General features: G+C 50.8%; 6 protein-coding genes across 6 annotated transcripts; 1 reads left to right on the forward strand and 5 right to left on the reverse strand.

The window, feature by feature from the left end:
- The first annotated feature begins 136 nt into the window (after positions 1 to 136).
- Positions 137 to 1,643, forward strand: CC84DRAFT_1164936 (Phosphoenolpyruvate/pyruvate domain-containing protein). The gene is made up of 5 exons (XM_018178606.1): positions 137 to 475; positions 558 to 798; positions 864 to 1,083; positions 1,140 to 1,256; positions 1,345 to 1,643. The coding sequence occupies exons 1-5, from the start codon at positions 408 to 410 to the stop codon at positions 1,497 to 1,499; spliced, it is 801 nt and encodes a 266-aa protein (XP_018034846.1). The 5' UTR covers positions 137 to 407; the 3' UTR covers positions 1,500 to 1,643.
- Positions 1,644 to 1,788: 145 nt separating this feature from the next.
- On the reverse strand, positions 1,789 to 3,903 carry CC84DRAFT_1147112 (putative cytochrome b2, mitochondrial precursor (L-lactate ferricytochrome C oxidoreductase); the record flags this gene model as incomplete). The annotated part of the gene is made up of 5 exons (XM_018176579.1): positions 3,528 to 3,903; positions 3,331 to 3,477; positions 2,278 to 3,279; positions 1,981 to 2,221; positions 1,789 to 1,931 (listed from the first exon to the last, which is right to left on the reverse strand). Exons 1-5 carry the CDS (start codon positions 3,723 to 3,725, stop codon positions 1,789 to 1,791), a joined length of 1,731 nt encoding a protein of 576 aa, XP_018034847.1. The 5' UTR covers positions 3,726 to 3,903.
- A 474-nt stretch (positions 3,904 to 4,377) lies between these two features.
- Positions 4,378 to 5,568, reverse strand: CC84DRAFT_1092871 (aquaporin-like protein; the record flags this gene model as incomplete). Its single annotated transcript, XM_018174487.1, has 2 exons — positions 4,378 to 5,274; positions 5,332 to 5,568. 2 exons carry the CDS (start codon positions 5,566 to 5,568, stop codon positions 4,378 to 4,380), a joined length of 1,134 nt encoding a protein of 377 aa, XP_018034848.1.
- Positions 5,569 to 7,998: 2,430 nt separating this feature from the next.
- On the reverse strand, positions 7,999 to 9,500 carry CC84DRAFT_1093196 (Exo-beta-1,3-glucanase; the record flags this gene model as incomplete). Its single annotated transcript, XM_018174503.1, has 4 exons — positions 7,999 to 8,539; positions 8,596 to 8,883; positions 8,939 to 9,296; positions 9,380 to 9,500. The coding sequence occupies 4 exons, from the start codon at positions 9,498 to 9,500 to the stop codon at positions 7,999 to 8,001; spliced, it is 1,308 nt and encodes a 435-aa protein (XP_018034849.1).
- A 390-nt stretch (positions 9,501 to 9,890) lies between these two features.
- Positions 9,891 to 12,031, reverse strand: CC84DRAFT_1206155 (uncharacterized protein). The gene is made up of 3 exons (XM_018182020.1): positions 11,789 to 12,031; positions 10,879 to 11,736; positions 9,891 to 10,824 (listed from the first exon to the last, which is right to left on the reverse strand). The coding sequence occupies exons 1-3, from the start codon at positions 11,999 to 12,001 to the stop codon at positions 10,090 to 10,092; spliced, it is 1,806 nt and encodes a 601-aa protein (XP_018034850.1). The 5' UTR covers positions 12,002 to 12,031; the 3' UTR covers positions 9,891 to 10,089.
- Positions 12,032 to 12,303: 272 nt separating this feature from the next.
- CC84DRAFT_1120935 (class I alpha-mannosidase-like protein) lies at positions 12,304 to 14,607 on the reverse strand. The gene is made up of 2 exons (XM_018175596.1): positions 13,626 to 14,607; positions 12,304 to 13,574 (listed from the first exon to the last, which is right to left on the reverse strand). Exons 1-2 carry the CDS (start codon positions 14,306 to 14,308, stop codon positions 12,485 to 12,487), a joined length of 1,773 nt encoding a protein of 590 aa, XP_018034851.1. The 5' UTR covers positions 14,309 to 14,607; the 3' UTR covers positions 12,304 to 12,484.
- Between the last annotated feature and the right edge of the window lie 104 nt (positions 14,608 to 14,711).

Raw genomic sequence — 14,711 nt, forward strand, 5'->3', positions numbered from 1 at the left:
ATTGCCGTATATACCTTTATAGAATAAAAGGTCGACTGTACACGTTGCATTATAATCGCCAAAAAAAAGACTACAAAGGTACCTATCGAAATAATTGCTGTGTTTATATACATTCATGATGCCACTCTGGGCTTAGATGGATTCTCATGTGCAGGATAGATGTCTATGTGTTGCAGAGGAGTTCATTCGCCGGCATCCGATGACGGCTCTGAGAACGCATAGCGGGGTAGCATCGCGACATCTTATGCCGAAGGGCCCACTTAAGGGTCAACAGTAGTGGCAACGCCCCTCCATCCATCGGTTACTTATCCTAACGACCACAATACAGCCCTGCACTTACATATTTTCACCAAAGCCCAAGGTGCACCCTTATATCCTGTATTTACCACTACATTATAGCCACCATAATGCCATTCGACACGCCACTGAAGACGGCCTTCCAGAAGCAGGACACTGCATATGGCTTCTGGCTAACGTAAGCGACCATCATCAATTTCTTCTTGCAGTAAAAAGAGTTCCAGGAATATTTAAAAGCTAACTACTATGGTGGTATACAGTATACCGAGCGCTGGTGTTGCAAAGACTATTTTGCGGCCAAGCCGTGGACAATTCAAATGGGTTCTGATTGATGCCGAGCATGGCTTGATCAACGACACTCACTACTATGAGCTTGTGAACGCCGTGGCTTCCGAAGGCGCCAGCCCAATTATTCGCGTGCCGTGGGGTGAGGAGTGGATGCTCAAGCGCGCTCTTGACGCTGGTGCGCAAGGCATTGTCACACCTATGTGCCATTCGGAGGTATGCGATTCTTAATTACGGACCACCGCGAAGAATGTGAGATCAAGCAGCTGACTAGGGTATAGGAAGATGCAAAAAAGATCGTGAAATACTCAAAGTACCCTCCCACCGGCACTAGAGGGTATGGCCCGATGTTTGCACATTCCGTACCAGGCGTATTTGGTGCGGAGTATGACGACAACGCAAATGACAGCCTCCTCGTAATCGTTCAAATTGAGTCCAGGCAAGGTGTAGAGAGTGTAGAAAAGATTGCTGCCGTTGATGGAATCGACGTTCTCTTCATTGGTAAGTGTGTGCTAGCTCAATTTCGCTTGGGATAACATCTAATGGCTGAATACCAGGTCCCTTCGACCTCGCGAAACAAATGGGTGTTCAACGCGGCGGCGAAGAGCACGAGGCCGCAATTCAGCGAACACTTAAGGCTGCGCATTCGTCCGGCAAGAAGGCCGCCATTTTCTGTAAGTTAGCAAATACTCTTCGCTATTCACCCAAAGCGAGGAGAATTTGATTCAAGTGAAGCTGTGATAGCAAACTAACTCCTCCTAGGCACCAATGGAGAGGACGCCAACAACCGCAGGGAACAAGGATTTGACATGATTTCCGTCATCACGGACGTGGGAGTCTTAGCCGAAGGAATGTTGCGCGAGCTCGGCGTTGCAAAGGGTCAGACGCAGGAGAACAAGCCACGGGAAGGATACTGATGGACTGGTGACGATAAATTCACCCTTTCTCAACAAATGTTGGCAAGGCTGATTGGAGTCAATAAAAGGAATCTTCTAACAGTACAAATACTTCCCAGTGCAATGGGACTATATTGATCTAGATCCTTAGAAATTTACGCCATCACCGTTTTCTCTGTGCTCAATACAGCATGACACTTATTACACATAGTGGCCCAGTCTAGCTTTTGTCGGCCACCGATAACTTTACAAATCAGAATCGCACTACTACGCAAGACCAGAACAGCGCATCGTTCCCGATTCACCACAGTTAAATGGGGCTGGAAGCTGGTGCGTACGATGGCCGGTTTCTTCCAACCCACGGGCCCATCGGGCCTACCAATTCAGGCTTCAAATCTTCAATATTTTTGGCGCCTATGTTCCTCATTGTATTTCTTATCTCTTCTTGAAATACTGTCTTCAAGTCAGCGCTGTCGAGCCTTGATCCAAGAATGATACATACTCTGTAGTACTCTTTCTACGCCTTCCTCACCGTGTGTCCCATTCGCATAAAGTATCGGCCGACCGACTCCAACCGCCTTTGCGCCTAAAGCGAGAGCTTTCACGACGTCGGCACCGCTGCGTACACCACCATCAACCATGACATCGATCTTTGAGAACAGGTCTGGACGTAGTTCACGAAGCTCGTAGAGCACGTCAATGGGCGCGGGGGCGTAGTCTGCTTGGCGGCCTCCATGGTTGGACTGAGCCAATCATTCAGTATTGGAAAGCAATAGGATGATTGGAGCGCATGACTTACTAGGATGACACCCTGTGCACCATACTCGACGCACAGCTGTACATCTTCGACGGACTGTACACCCTTTATAATTATTGGTAGGTGCGTGTGCTTCTTAACAAACGCAATGTCGCTCCATGTTAGATTTGTGTCTTGGTAGCCGCTGATTGCTTCAGAGACGCTTTTGCCTTTCTCACCGGCTGTCGTTGCAGTAGGTGACGGTGGTGCGGGCATATCATTCTTCTCTCCTAATTTCGCTCTTACATCGAGCGTACGTTTTGACTGCCAGCATACATCTACAGTCAGAATGATAGCGCTGGCGCCAAGCCGAGTAACGCGTTGAATGAGCGCGGAGGACGCTGAGCGGTCTTTGTTCAAGTAGATCTGGAAGATGAGCGGTTGGCCTTCGACCCTCGCATTAAACATATCTTCTAATCCGCAACTCGCGTTCGCAGAAATTGCCTGAACGATACCAGATGTCCCCGCTGCTTTGGTCAAGTTCACTTCTCCAAGAGGATGTCCCAATTTGGCCATAGCAGCAGGCGCGATAAATATCGGCATCGAGGTCGGCATACCAAGGAACGTAGTTGTGGTCGAACCCTGGGACATGTCTCCTCGCAGAATCCTTGGGCGGAAGAAATATCTCCGCCACGCATCGCGATTGTCGTGAAATGTAGCCTCCTCATCAGATGCGCTCCGATAATATGCCCAAGCTGTCGTGCTGAGCACGCGCTCGGCCCAATTCTCAAAATCTTGTACCAAGAGCATGTCTGCGGCTTGTGGCATCTCTTCTCTTGCCTCTGCCTGTCTTACTTCGTCTTCCGTGAGCTCTATTGCCTCAGGTGCTGGGATAGTCTCAGGGTCAATGGCCCCCAGGCAGTATTCTGGAGGGAGTGTCCCGATGGCATCAGGCGGGTGTAGTAGCTGGAACTTTGAACTCGCGTCTTTACCTGCTTGTTGTATTATCGCATTCGGCCCTCCTGGATGCGCCTCCAAAAACTCTGTCATGTCATACACGAGTCCCTGAATTTGTTAGTCCATCCCCATTTGTCTTTTCTTAGAAGTTTGTCCCACATTGATGATAACCCAGCAATCATCTTTTGTGACATGCTTCTGCACTTCGTCGTACGATATCAGTCTTTGTTGCTGGAGCGATGGCACTTCTGGGGCCTCGCATTGTACGGCGGGTTGCTCGTGGAACAAATATGCACTCGCGATAGCCTGCACTCAATTAGAAGAGGCATCTAGTATACGATGTCCAAGTCGCCTACGAATGAAGCAAATATCACCCCAGATCTACTGTTGAAATATGAAGCTGATCGAAAACGACTGCTTTGGCCTGCACGAGTGTCCGATCTCCGTAGTGTGCGCGAAAATGCACGGGTTGTTTGCGATCGGCTATGTATCACGGGTTTGATGGCCCCAAGGCTTCTACGCACTTGATGGGACGCCGTACGTAGCGCGATCATGATGGAAAAAGTGTGCGACTGTACCCACTTGAGGGTCGGAGCGTCGAGTGCATGTTATAAGACGCGAAGCATTGCGGTCCCATCTCCACCGCGCATCATGTCAAACACGGCATTGTTGTCAGCCACGCGATTGAAGTCAGAAGGCATAGCGGGCCGGATCACTGCATCTGGACACGCCACGGACTGATTGCTACAAGCAGAGCACGCCGCTCTACAGCACGGTTGACGCTAGGTCCGATGCCGGCATCCCCAAACGCCGCAACAAATGCCGTAGGATGTCGGCGTTTGGTCTCGGCGTTTGATCTCGGTAATGTGCACCAGTGGAATCTTGCTGAGAACAGTGACGTCTTCAGTAACCTAAACGTGTATAACATAATACCTCCATCTCGGAAAATGAAATGATCTTGGTTTCCTTCACAGTGGATCAGTGAAATAGAATCATTGAGGTTCTCAACGGTCGTAATTGCACATACGACGAAGGGCAATCCCCGAAGTCAGCGCGGCTTGTATATCAAAGCTACATAGCGGCGTATCTACTCTTTTGGTGATTGCGAAAACAAGTAGCATCCTTGTTGTGCCAATTGGCCAAAGAATGGACGTAGAAGTAAGTTCCAGCGGTGTATTATAATTATTCAGTCAGGCTTCCTTACCCTCAGTTATATACCCCCGCATTTGTCCTCCTGTCGGAAGAGGTTCTTTCTGACGGCGCGTATCCCGGATTATGCAGATCGTTCCGAACAGGACCGTGCATATCACTCCGACCAGGACTGTGCATGTCGCTTCTAACTGGACTGTGCATATCACTCCTCGAGGCCACCGTGGAGAGCACCAGGCCAGGGTTCATCCTCCTTTCCGGCTCATCTGCCATGTCAAGCACCGAAGGTGTGCGGCAACCGTAGTATCCGCCCTCCTCGGCCTGCTTCATTGTATCGAGAGATGCTTGCCCTTGCCCATCAGCCAGATGCGGGTACCCTAACGACTGGAGAACCTTGGCCGTGGTCAAACGCTGCTTTTCTCTGACCTCGTGATTAGGATTCTTGGTCGGATCGTTGTTGTCATCCCCATCCTGCCCTGGGTTTGCCATCTCGTACTCTAGCATCTTGATGAACTTATAGAAACCAATAGCAAGAAGACTGCCAATGCCGGGACCCACCCAGTATATCCAATGCTCGGTGTCGTACTTATTCGTAACAACGCATGGACCAAGACTGCGTGCTGGGTTGAGCGATCCACCGGTATAGTATACACCAACCAGCTCTGCGACAAACAAAGCCAATCCTATTCCCACAGGTGCAATGAAAGTAGACTTGTGTTTTTCTTTGGCAAGCATGAGAATGGTGAACACGAGCTCCGCCGTCATCAACGCCTCGATAAAAACGCCCTGGGCAAGAGATGTACCCTCGGATAAAGTCGTACGGACGTTTAATGGCGTAGGGAACATGGCAAGAACCAGCGCAGACGCAGTGATGCTGCCGATTATCTGTGAAATGAACAGACAAACAGCGCGCGTGGCACCGACAGCACCAGTTGCCCACAGAGCAAGAGTGACCTGCTCAGTTGTGAGTGCGAGGTCCTTAATTGACGAGGATGAAACAAGAGAGCTTACAGCAGGATTGAAAAGACCACCCGATATCCTGAAGAAAATCCACACGTTCACCATCAAGCTGAACCCAAAGGAGACTGAAATATACAGCATGACAATAGGACTAAAACCAGCTGTAGCATTCGTTGTTGTGGATTCGTCGGACGTTCTTGAGTGGGCATTGGCAACTTGAGTGCCTGCGAATGCGAAGAACAAAAAGAGCGTAGTGCCAACCCATTCTCCAACCGATGCGACGAACATGTTCTTGACATCACTATTCATCCACATCGTCCAAGGGAGTCCGAGGTATATTTTTGTAGCACCCGGAGTAGATCCATCTGGTGCAAGTTCAGTCTGCCTTCGGCCAAGTCGTGGGGGAGCATATCCATGTCGATTATCCCCGATGATATCAGCATAGTTGTACGGCATTTCACCGCTTCCCCGCCAGGAGTTGCGCAGATTCAAGGGCGCTGGACCTGTGCGATTTTGCTTTTTCTGCTCTTTCATATCGTAAAAAGATAGAGGCCGGCCACGTTGCGCTAAAAACTGGGAAGGTGCAGGACTGTGATCAAAATACGAGCCATTGGTGTCTTTGTCTGCCTCGTCTGAATGACTGTCGTGTATCTGCTGGCTGTTGGCCCGTTTCGGCACGGGCTTCTTGCCTAGGAAGGGTGATCTTGAAGTTTTGACAGTGTCCAATGACTTACGGATGGTTTCGTCGGTGATGGAGGATGCAGATGGTGTCACTCGACGGGTCGATCCGGGCGGTGTGTTTATTGCGGCCGTCGTGGAGGGTGCTCCAAGCAAAGCTCGGTCTGATGCAGGCTGCATTATACGCCGATTTATAGTACCTGATGGTTTGATTATGCACGCCTCTCGCGTTGAAAGTGAGAAGAATTGGACGAGAAGTACTTGGACGGCCGAAGGCTGGGAAGAGCAACGGTATTTGTTTGACTGAAGTCAGCATTAGAACTCCCAACCCACAAATTTTTACAGCGATGCGAAGCGACGATTAGCTGGAGCTGGGTTTGGTATGGGCCAGAGCAACCATCTTTGCCAGGCCCGTGAACGCCATTCTGCTCAGACAGGAAGCGACGGTTGTTACGATTGCCGAAAGAGCCTCGAGGGTCAGTGTCATCGCCACAAGGCAAGAGCAATTGGCAAGCGCGTCCCAGTCATTGCGTCTGGCGTCCAGCCTCCTCGCAAGGACTTCCATCACTTCTCATCTGCCCCTTGATCCAAGTTCGAGGGGATCGAACGAGCACAGGAAAGCAGCTCGTCGAAGGACCACCAATGGGCACCGGCGAGACCAGGATGTCGCGCAACCTCACATTGTACGGAATGTACTAAGCAGAAGCGTTCGCAAGGGGAGGTGCTGCGACTTGCGAATGCGGCTCCACTTCAATGGCGCTTGGCCCGCCAGGATCGCTCCGGTCCAAGCGGGCGATCCGTCGATCTGGTGAAACCACCCAATGTGCCAAATGGGGTGTGCGCATGCAAAAGTTCTTCAAGGCGACCCAAGTAAGGTTTGTTTCATAGATTGAGTCAAAACAGGCCGGATAGACCCAGACCCAGAATGCATATGAAACTCGCCAGAAGTTCTGGCCAAGACGTCCAAACTTTGTGCCTTGCTGCACTTCAGAGGTGCGTAATAACACGAAACAATACCACAGTAGCAGACACGAGAAACTTGAAATATTATTGAGCGCCTCATCTCGTGGTAACTCAACCTATGATGCGTCTGCAAAGCTATTACCTTAACACAGACCCTGGATGTTCACAGGATTCCATTTCTTATTGTCGGTCCTTTGCTTGATCTTTTGTGAACGGTTTACATGCAGATGAATGCAGTGCAGCCGAGTCCACGCCCCAAGCCATCGCCGGTACAAAGACCGATAACGACAGAGGCTAAGTAGGCGACACTTCTGCGAAGCATAAGATAGATAGTATCAAGTGGTTACAAAAACGACCAAGAGATGGACAACCAGAATAAACCACCTCACGTAACAGCCTCGTGTTGTAACCACCCAAGATTGCACTCCATCTGCACTTCTCCATCAGCACCGAGACTTACCCTCATGCTAACATCCCATCACCATCTAAGCCGACGATGCATCACTTCGGCCCATGCTCATGTGTGGCGCTCTAACCAACACCGATATTGAGACCGGTCAGGCAGGCAGGCAGGCAGTCAAACGAAGCATCCGCACTCACTGCCACATTTCGCCGCCATCCTGGGTCAACGTGACACTTAACGAGGACGAATTCCACACGCTTCAGCGTGAGATACCCTTGACGTTGGCGGTGCCTGTTCACAGCCCGGATCACGAATGGCGCTGCCAGAGCGCCAAAGGTTGGGGTTTACGGGTTGGAAGCGGGGAAGAGGTATAGGGTCGGACAGGATACGTTGGTGGGAGTATTGGACGAAGAAAGATATTTTGGAGAGAGATCAAGACGTTAGGAAAGTTATATATATGCTTGGACAATACCCCGCTATTGTTGTTGACATTTATGGAATTTGAAGGATTGAGCTGAAGTGCGAGGAGTAACTGGATACAAGTTACAATAACTCAGTGGATGAAACCCAGATCCTCTGGTTTGGAGGAGTGCAATACACGGGCCAAGTATTGAACAAGGGCAAAATGCACTGGAAATTATTTGGCCATCGCACTTTATGCATTATTTGTGTATCTAGCTAAGCGATGCCTTCGCCCATGGCTTCCACCACTTCTCAATCCCCTCGTCAAATTGCCATCCATCCCACTCGTAGTTGGTCAGAGCCCATGTATCAGGGACACCCTGCCCACCACTGCGTATCCTATAGCTTCCCGCCAAACTCCACATAGCCCAGCTGACATTGTTCTTTGTGGTGAACTGCTTCAGACATCCCTGCAGCGTGTCATTGAATATGGACGAGTCCTGCGCCGAGCCAAACTCGGACAAGATTACAGGCGTCTGGCGCACGGCCTTCGGGCAGTCTTGTGTGATGTTGCAGGCGGCGGGTGCGTCTATGCCGAGCGCGTTGAAGCCGGATTGGTAGAGCTCGGCCTCAATGATGGGGCAGTTGCCAGTGTCGAGGTTCTCGGACATGCTGTAGAGATGCAGTTCGTAGACGACCTTGTCGGCCCATGGGTGGGAAGCTAGGTCGAACACTACTGGCTTGCGACGGTAGCCATCACGGATAGCGTCACCTTTATAGAGTGGAGCTGTGTTGAGGTTGAGGCCAGATGTTCTAACACAAACTTGTATTAGCAGTCCGTAAGCATCGAAATGGTAGGAATGACGTACAGAGCAGAGAGGTCCTGGTCATACTGCAAGCCACTCCAGGTAATCAAGATGTCTGGGTTGACCGAGTAGATTGCGTCGGTTGCTGCGGTATAGTTGCCCACAAATGTCAACCAGTTGTACCCAGTTGTCGACGTTGGGGCGGTAGTGTTGATGGCACGACGAAGTTCGTTGCGGAGAGACATTGAAACAACGTTCGGGTGTTTCTTTGCCCAGTTGGCTACGTATTGTAGTCCACGATGCCAATTCTTCACGGGAAAATTGTAATCGTCGAACCACGCATTTCCGTCACTTGACTTTGTCAGCACTCACATTAGCATGTCGTGGCTCTGTATAGAATACATACGTGTTGTTGCAGCACCACTGAGCCTTTCCAACGTGCACGTCTGGATGGATGTACATTCCCCGTTCAAGCGCCGCTTCAGCAATGCGATCCCAGACCTCGAATCGGCCAGTGTCTTTCGTCCAGCCTTTGTTCTTAGCAACGATCTCATTTGTCACCTTGGTGCCATTTTCGTAACCAAGACCCGTGATCATTGCGACTTCGAGAGGGACATCGCTGCCATTCCGCTCATAGATCTGGTCTACCATCTCAATGGCGTACGTGAGGCGGATGAAGTTGAACCCAACGCTCTTGACCAAGTCGAGAATGTCTTCAACAGAACTCCACTCCACGCCTTCAGGGACCATTGTCTCGCCAGAACCTATATTCAAGTGTTATTAACACCGTACTTGACACTCGAATTGGTCTTGGACGATCCAGGATTTCGTAGTTCACTTCACTCACCTGGCCAATTGACTCCTGCCCAGGTCACTGCCTCGCCACGAGAGTCGACAATGTCGCGGTCTTTCGTCGAAAAGGGTCCATAGGGCCAGCTGCCATTAGCAACAGCCTGTCGCGAGAACATACGTTCTGAAGCTTCAATTGGCGACGCAACATGGCCAGCGACAGCTCGGAAAGCTGCCGCAGCAGCCAAAACAATTCGTAGGGAGCCCATCACGACGGTTGTGGCCTGCGTTCACGCGCAGACCTGGCGGAAAAGTCCTGGATAAAGTACCGTCAGTACCGCCTCGCTGTACATTGCACCGCTGCCCGCTGTGTCCGGTCAGGTACCATCGTTAGCTTTGCCAGGGCCATTTCCCAACCCCACAGTTCCGCTTAGGGCTTATTGACCGACCGTACAGATTCTCCACGAATTGATCATCATGAGTCGGGTAGAGGTAATGCGGCCAAAACAAGTCCTGCCGAGGTGACGGCGATGCACCTGCTGTTTTGGGCTTGGACGAGCCGGGTATTTCCCCGCAACACATGAATGACGTCAATTCTCGGAAGGATCGACCGTTAACATTCTGTTCACGTGATCCGCATTGCATGTGGCCGTGCCGTTCGGAGAACCTTAACAACTGGTAGACTAATCTTCATTCTTGGAACGGTATAATTCCCTGCATGGCCATGCTCCGAGAACCAGGTCCGTCGCATCAGCATCACGCGGCATCCTAAACGAACTGCAATCCCATCGCGGCGACCTCGTCGAACTCCGTCTCGAGCAATTCACGGATCTCGTCGTTGCACGTAGGCGCGTCTTCGAGTTCAGCCAGAATCGTGAGAATCTCCTCATGTTCCTTCTCATCTACTTCTTCCCTACTCAAAATGTTCGGCATCTGCAACGCATCCCATGATTTTATGGCATAGCGATCCTCATCCCAGCATGTGTACTCTGTTGCGGCACGGCTGTACCATTTCTTCTCCTCCGCAGTCTGCGGCAATTGGAAGCCGTTGAAATGGGACCACCTAAATTTATAAGTAAAAGTTGTACCAGAGTCTCGGCGTATCTCTCTTTCTTCTTCGATGATGTTCAAGTCCTCCTTGGAATGGTCATGGCTGGATATTACCTCGAGGGTTGTAAGATCTGGCAACTTGACGCTGGCAGTCTCGACTAGACAGTCAAGAACCGGATGTGTAAGAAGCGGATAGGTGTGTGAATCGTAGAGCTTGAATTCTTTCAAGCTGGGGGGTAGACTTCCAGCAAAAGTGCTTATCACGGCAGGGTCGCGGTACTCTTCCCTTGCTACAGGAAGATTGCCGAACATGTGTGTCGGTAGCCAAAGTCTCTCAAGATGACAGAATTGAGCTAGCGAGGTGAAAGGTTCATCAACGAAGACATCCTCATGATGAAAGCGTCGCCAATAGGCATAGGAGTCGTTGTCGAGGAAAAGCTCCTCGAGCGTCATCTACAGAGACGATGATTAACGCAGAATCAGACCGTTTGGACAAGTGAGTCATACCTGAAACGGTGCCAATAACTCAATGATCCGCTTCGACGTTACGGTCGCTCTCCGGTATCTTTGGATTGAGTATCGGAAGGTTTTCAAGTTACGACATCGTCCTAGCACTGTCTCCAGATCACCGTACTCTAAACCGCAACTTTCCAACACGAGCCGTGTTATGCTCGAAGAATCCGAAAGCCGTGTGCAAGGGCTACGCATTACGACTTCATCGGGTTGAACCCACCCACCTGCGCAACCATGGGCCGTAAACAGCTCCAAAGTTGGTAGTGTGAGGACGTTGACCCAGAAGGATAACGGGTGGTACTCGTTGCTATAATATGATTCGGGTATGGCAGTGAACTCTCGCAACGAGGAAAATCGCTGCAGCGCCCTCGCCCACGGCAGTGTCCTCCGGGCTGGGACGCAAGGAAATGATAGACATCTCAAGTTGGTCAAGAGACTCAGCAGAAGCATCATGTACGCTTCGTCAACTCCAGCCTTCAGCAAGTGGCAGAACTGCTCATCCAGGGGTAGGCTTTCGAGGTTTGCCGTCGAAAAGTAATACCAGTAGAACAGCGTCGCGCGATAGGCGTCATAGTTTTTCTCCCAGCTTTTCAACTCGACAGCACCTTTGGCGTAAGGCGTTACATTTCTCAAATAACCACTCGTAATTGCCGCGCTCGTAAACAGGTCGTAGTCTCCTTGACTGAGACACTCACCGGGTACTTTGTAGGGGTCCCACCCTGTAGTCATAGAGTAGTATATTCTCTTCCCTCCGGTAATGGCCGCTTGTATTATAATATGATCATGCCAAGAATCGTTCTCCATATTCCCTGGTTCTATCGTCTCCCACTCGGGAAGCCGCAGACTGCGCACCTGGACGCCCTTCAATTTAGTGTGGGCGAGTCAACAATGATGGGCATCTCACGTAGTTGGGCCTTTTCGGATCTTTCAGCAAGGCTTTGATGAATTTCGACAAAGGGCGGCGTCGGAGACAAGGAGGGTGGAACTCGCGATATAATGCAGGCTCTGTGGCTACGCGCAAGTGCTTGCTTGTCAACGACACATTGAGGAGGTCGGGTTGCGAGAGATGAGATGCGACCAAGAGCAGGAGCTCTGCACTCAGTTGCGCTAACGCCATTGACACGAGAGAGTATGAGATGGTCCGTATTCTGCGGCAAATGAGGATGAGCATAGGCAGCAATCGAAGTTGCATGTCAAAAGAAGCTAAACCCAAATGGGCACACAGGAAGCTTCACTCAACGAGCCTGAGCACGACCCCGTTCTCTCATGACAACGTGAACACCGGCGATACAGTATCAGCTCAAGAATTAAAAACCATATCGTAGCTTAAGTTACCCTGGGCCCTACGGCTATTTTTCTACCATCACAGGTGTTAGCTTAGATCCAGTCTTTTGATTGTTATAAGAGCACGGTGATCACGTCAATTTAAATTTCAAATATACTGTACTGTAGATGGCAGAGCCTCTAGCCCTGTGCGTCCACATCGTGAGTTTCGATGCATCCAAGGTATAATAAACTTTGTCTATCCAAGCGCCTTCAAATTTCGCAATGTCCATATCCAATATACTACCGAACTCCGTATGATGTCCAATGCATACCATTATTTTGCATGCGGCCGGCGCAGCGGATGTGCCTCCGTGTTAAACACGTATTCGTCTAAACTTACCAGTCCCGGCTCGGAGAAGATCAGATAAAAGTACTTCAATGTCTCCGCCATCCAAAAGCTCTCACACTCGTCGATCTTCGTCGTCCCCTGGGCTTGTTCAACCGTGACATCCTCGATAGCGGAGTGCGCGATGGCAGTTTCGGTCGCGTTGCTGATGGCCGTAAACATGTTCCACGCCGCATCTTCGAGGGTCGGATCGCCAGTTATCCGATACAGTATGAAGATGGACTCGATCGCCTCTGGTCGCAGCAAGAACCTCCTGTCTCCAATCTTGGTCATTCCAGGTTGTAATCCGTCGTCTTTGATGATTTGCGTAGGGTCTTTCGTGCTGTCAAGCACGTGTTGATCCATAATGCCACGGTGCCACCGTTCCTCATTCCACTCGCAATCGTTTGGGTCTGCACATGGAACGACGTGGAACGTTTCGGGCATAATGTTGGTCGGTGTGGAATTGTAAGCCCATATGCACCCATCGACCAGTTTCCGCGCGACCTCGAGTTCCTCAGTGCGGTTGAAGATCTTGGCAGCGATGCCGACCATTCCACCCGCAAAGCAGGCGAGATGTTGTGCCTCAGGGTCGAGCTTGACCATGCCGAGGCTGCTCATCCGGACGTTGCCTGAGATGAGAATGTCTTGGTTCTGAGGGGTCATCGGACGGAAGAAGAGATGCTGCTTCGCTGCTTCGATGGCATTCTCGTAGAGAACGCGATACTGGTCGTGGCGTCCGGACAACAGCATGTATTCTTTGGGAAAGTATTCGTATAACGAATCGGACATTGCGCCGAATGAGAAGGTCTTGTATGCAGTCAAATCATTGTCAATCGGGCTAACGGTGATCGGTATGAGTCCTGGGATAGCAGTAGCATTCTGTTGGAGTTCGACCAGATCGGAGATCCTCTGCACAGCGTCGTAGTATTTCGCATCGCCGGTCAGTTGCGTCAGCCGGGTGAATTCCAAGCTCAAAGAACCCAATTCGGCACTCAAGGCGGTCATTGGGGCCTCCTGGTCTAGATTAAGCGCACCACTACATGAAGTCAGTCGGATGGTAAAAAAGTAGCAGATTGTAGGGACATACTTGACCCAGTCCCACCGTGTAATGGGGAGGCGATTAGGTGTGTCAAAAGCTCCGTAAAGCATATCACCGAGCTGGACTGCCTTTTGCAGGAGAACGTGATGTTTTCCTTCGCTCAAATCGTATGCACTCAACAAGCCTCCCAGGTAGCGGATGTTTGTCTCGAAGACGTTGAGGACAGGTTCGGCCGTGGTACTGAAGTCGATCTTTTGTATCGCTCTGAGTGCTATGTCAAAGTCTTCATCTAAGCCCATGATAAACAAGGTATCTAACGAGTCCACTAAAGTCGCAGCGCGGTTTCCGAAGGTGTTTTTGTAGCTCGCGGAGAGCGGAGTAACTTCGTCCTGTAGCCATGCATGCTTCTTGTAGCCTTCCCAAGAATGCGTAAACGCTGCCTTGACTGCAGCTTGCCTTTGCAGTCTCTCTTGTTTGTTGTTCTCCGTCTCGACGCCGAAGTGGTGCTGGATACGAGGGATCGGTAAGGGCGTGCCCTTGGGTAAGGGGATCATCGAGGTAACAGGGTATCGCTGGGGTATGTCTTTCCATACGACCGGACTAGTGATTAGAGATGATGACGTCCCGTTGGTAGGGAGAGGCTCATTTCGTAGGGCGAGCTGGTGGTAAGCAAGAAACAGCAAGCCGGTAAATGTGCAAGCAATAGCGAAGCGTCGCAGAAAGAAGCCCATAGCGAGCGAGCAGGAAGAGAAGCGTTCAAGTAACGATTATCATTGGCATTGAATAGCGTACAGTTCAACGAGCAAGTGGAAACAAGTAGACCCAGCAGAGAGCGTGTGATGTCACAAGAAGGGAGTGCCTCTGGACAGATCGGGCCTCTGGAATCACAAAGGACAGCGAGTGAAGTAAGACAAGGTAGAAAATGCAGGTGGAGGAAAGAGTGACGGTGACAAGGAGAGCAGAAGCATGTTTCAACGATCGGCAACGGAGAACGATCCGCTGGGGGCCTGCGTTGCGTGGCTTGCATGGCATCCCCGACGTGTGCATTATCGATAAGGCTCGGGGAAGGCGCGACGCGTCCAGGCGGCGATCGGCAGGAGCTACCCCGGCCACCAATCCTAGCTTCCACCCTCA

The sequence above is a fragment of the Paraphaeosphaeria sporulosa genome, assembly GCF_001642045.1.
Source record: "Paraphaeosphaeria sporulosa strain AP3s5-JAC2a unplaced genomic scaffold CC84scaffold_6, whole genome shotgun sequence".
NCBI lineage: Eukaryota > Fungi > Ascomycota > Dothideomycetes > Pleosporales > Didymosphaeriaceae > Paraphaeosphaeria > Paraphaeosphaeria sporulosa.

What these genes read in the sequence shown, in the direction of transcription:
- CC84DRAFT_1164936 (XM_018178606.1), top strand. Translation starts at nt 408, where the DNA reads ATGCCATTCGACACGCCACTGAAGACGGCCTTCCAGAAGCAGGACACT. An exon ending in GCATATGGCTTCTGGCTAAC is followed by an intron (nt 476 to 557) that starts GTAAGCGACCAT and finishes GGTGGTATACAG; the next exon opens with TATACCGAGCGCTGGTGTTG. An exon ending in CAAGAAGGCCGCCATTTTCT is followed by an intron (nt 1,257 to 1,344) that starts GTAAGTTAGCAA and finishes AACTCCTCCTAG; the next exon opens with GCACCAATGGAGAGGACGCC.
- CC84DRAFT_1206155 (XM_018182020.1), bottom strand. Translation starts at nt 12,001, where the DNA reads ATGGCGTTAGCGCAACTGAGTGCAGAGCTCCTGCTCTTGGTCGCATCT. An exon ending in ATCCGAAAAGGCCCAACTAC is followed by an intron (nt 11,737 to 11,788) that starts GTGAGATGCCCA and finishes AAGGGCGTCCAG; the next exon opens with GTGCGCAGTCTGCGGCTTCC. An exon ending in AGTTATTGGCACCGTTTCAG is followed by an intron (nt 10,825 to 10,878) that starts GTATGACTCACT and finishes TCGTCTCTGTAG; the next exon opens with ATGACGCTCGAGGAGCTTTT.
- CC84DRAFT_1120935 (XM_018175596.1), bottom strand. Translation starts at nt 14,308, where the DNA reads ATGGGCTTCTTTCTGCGACGCTTCGCTATTGCTTGCACATTTACCGGC. An exon ending in ACACGGTGGGACTGGGTCAA is followed by an intron (nt 13,575 to 13,625) that starts GTATGTCCCTAC and finishes GACTTCATGTAG; the next exon opens with TGGTGCGCTTAATCTAGACC.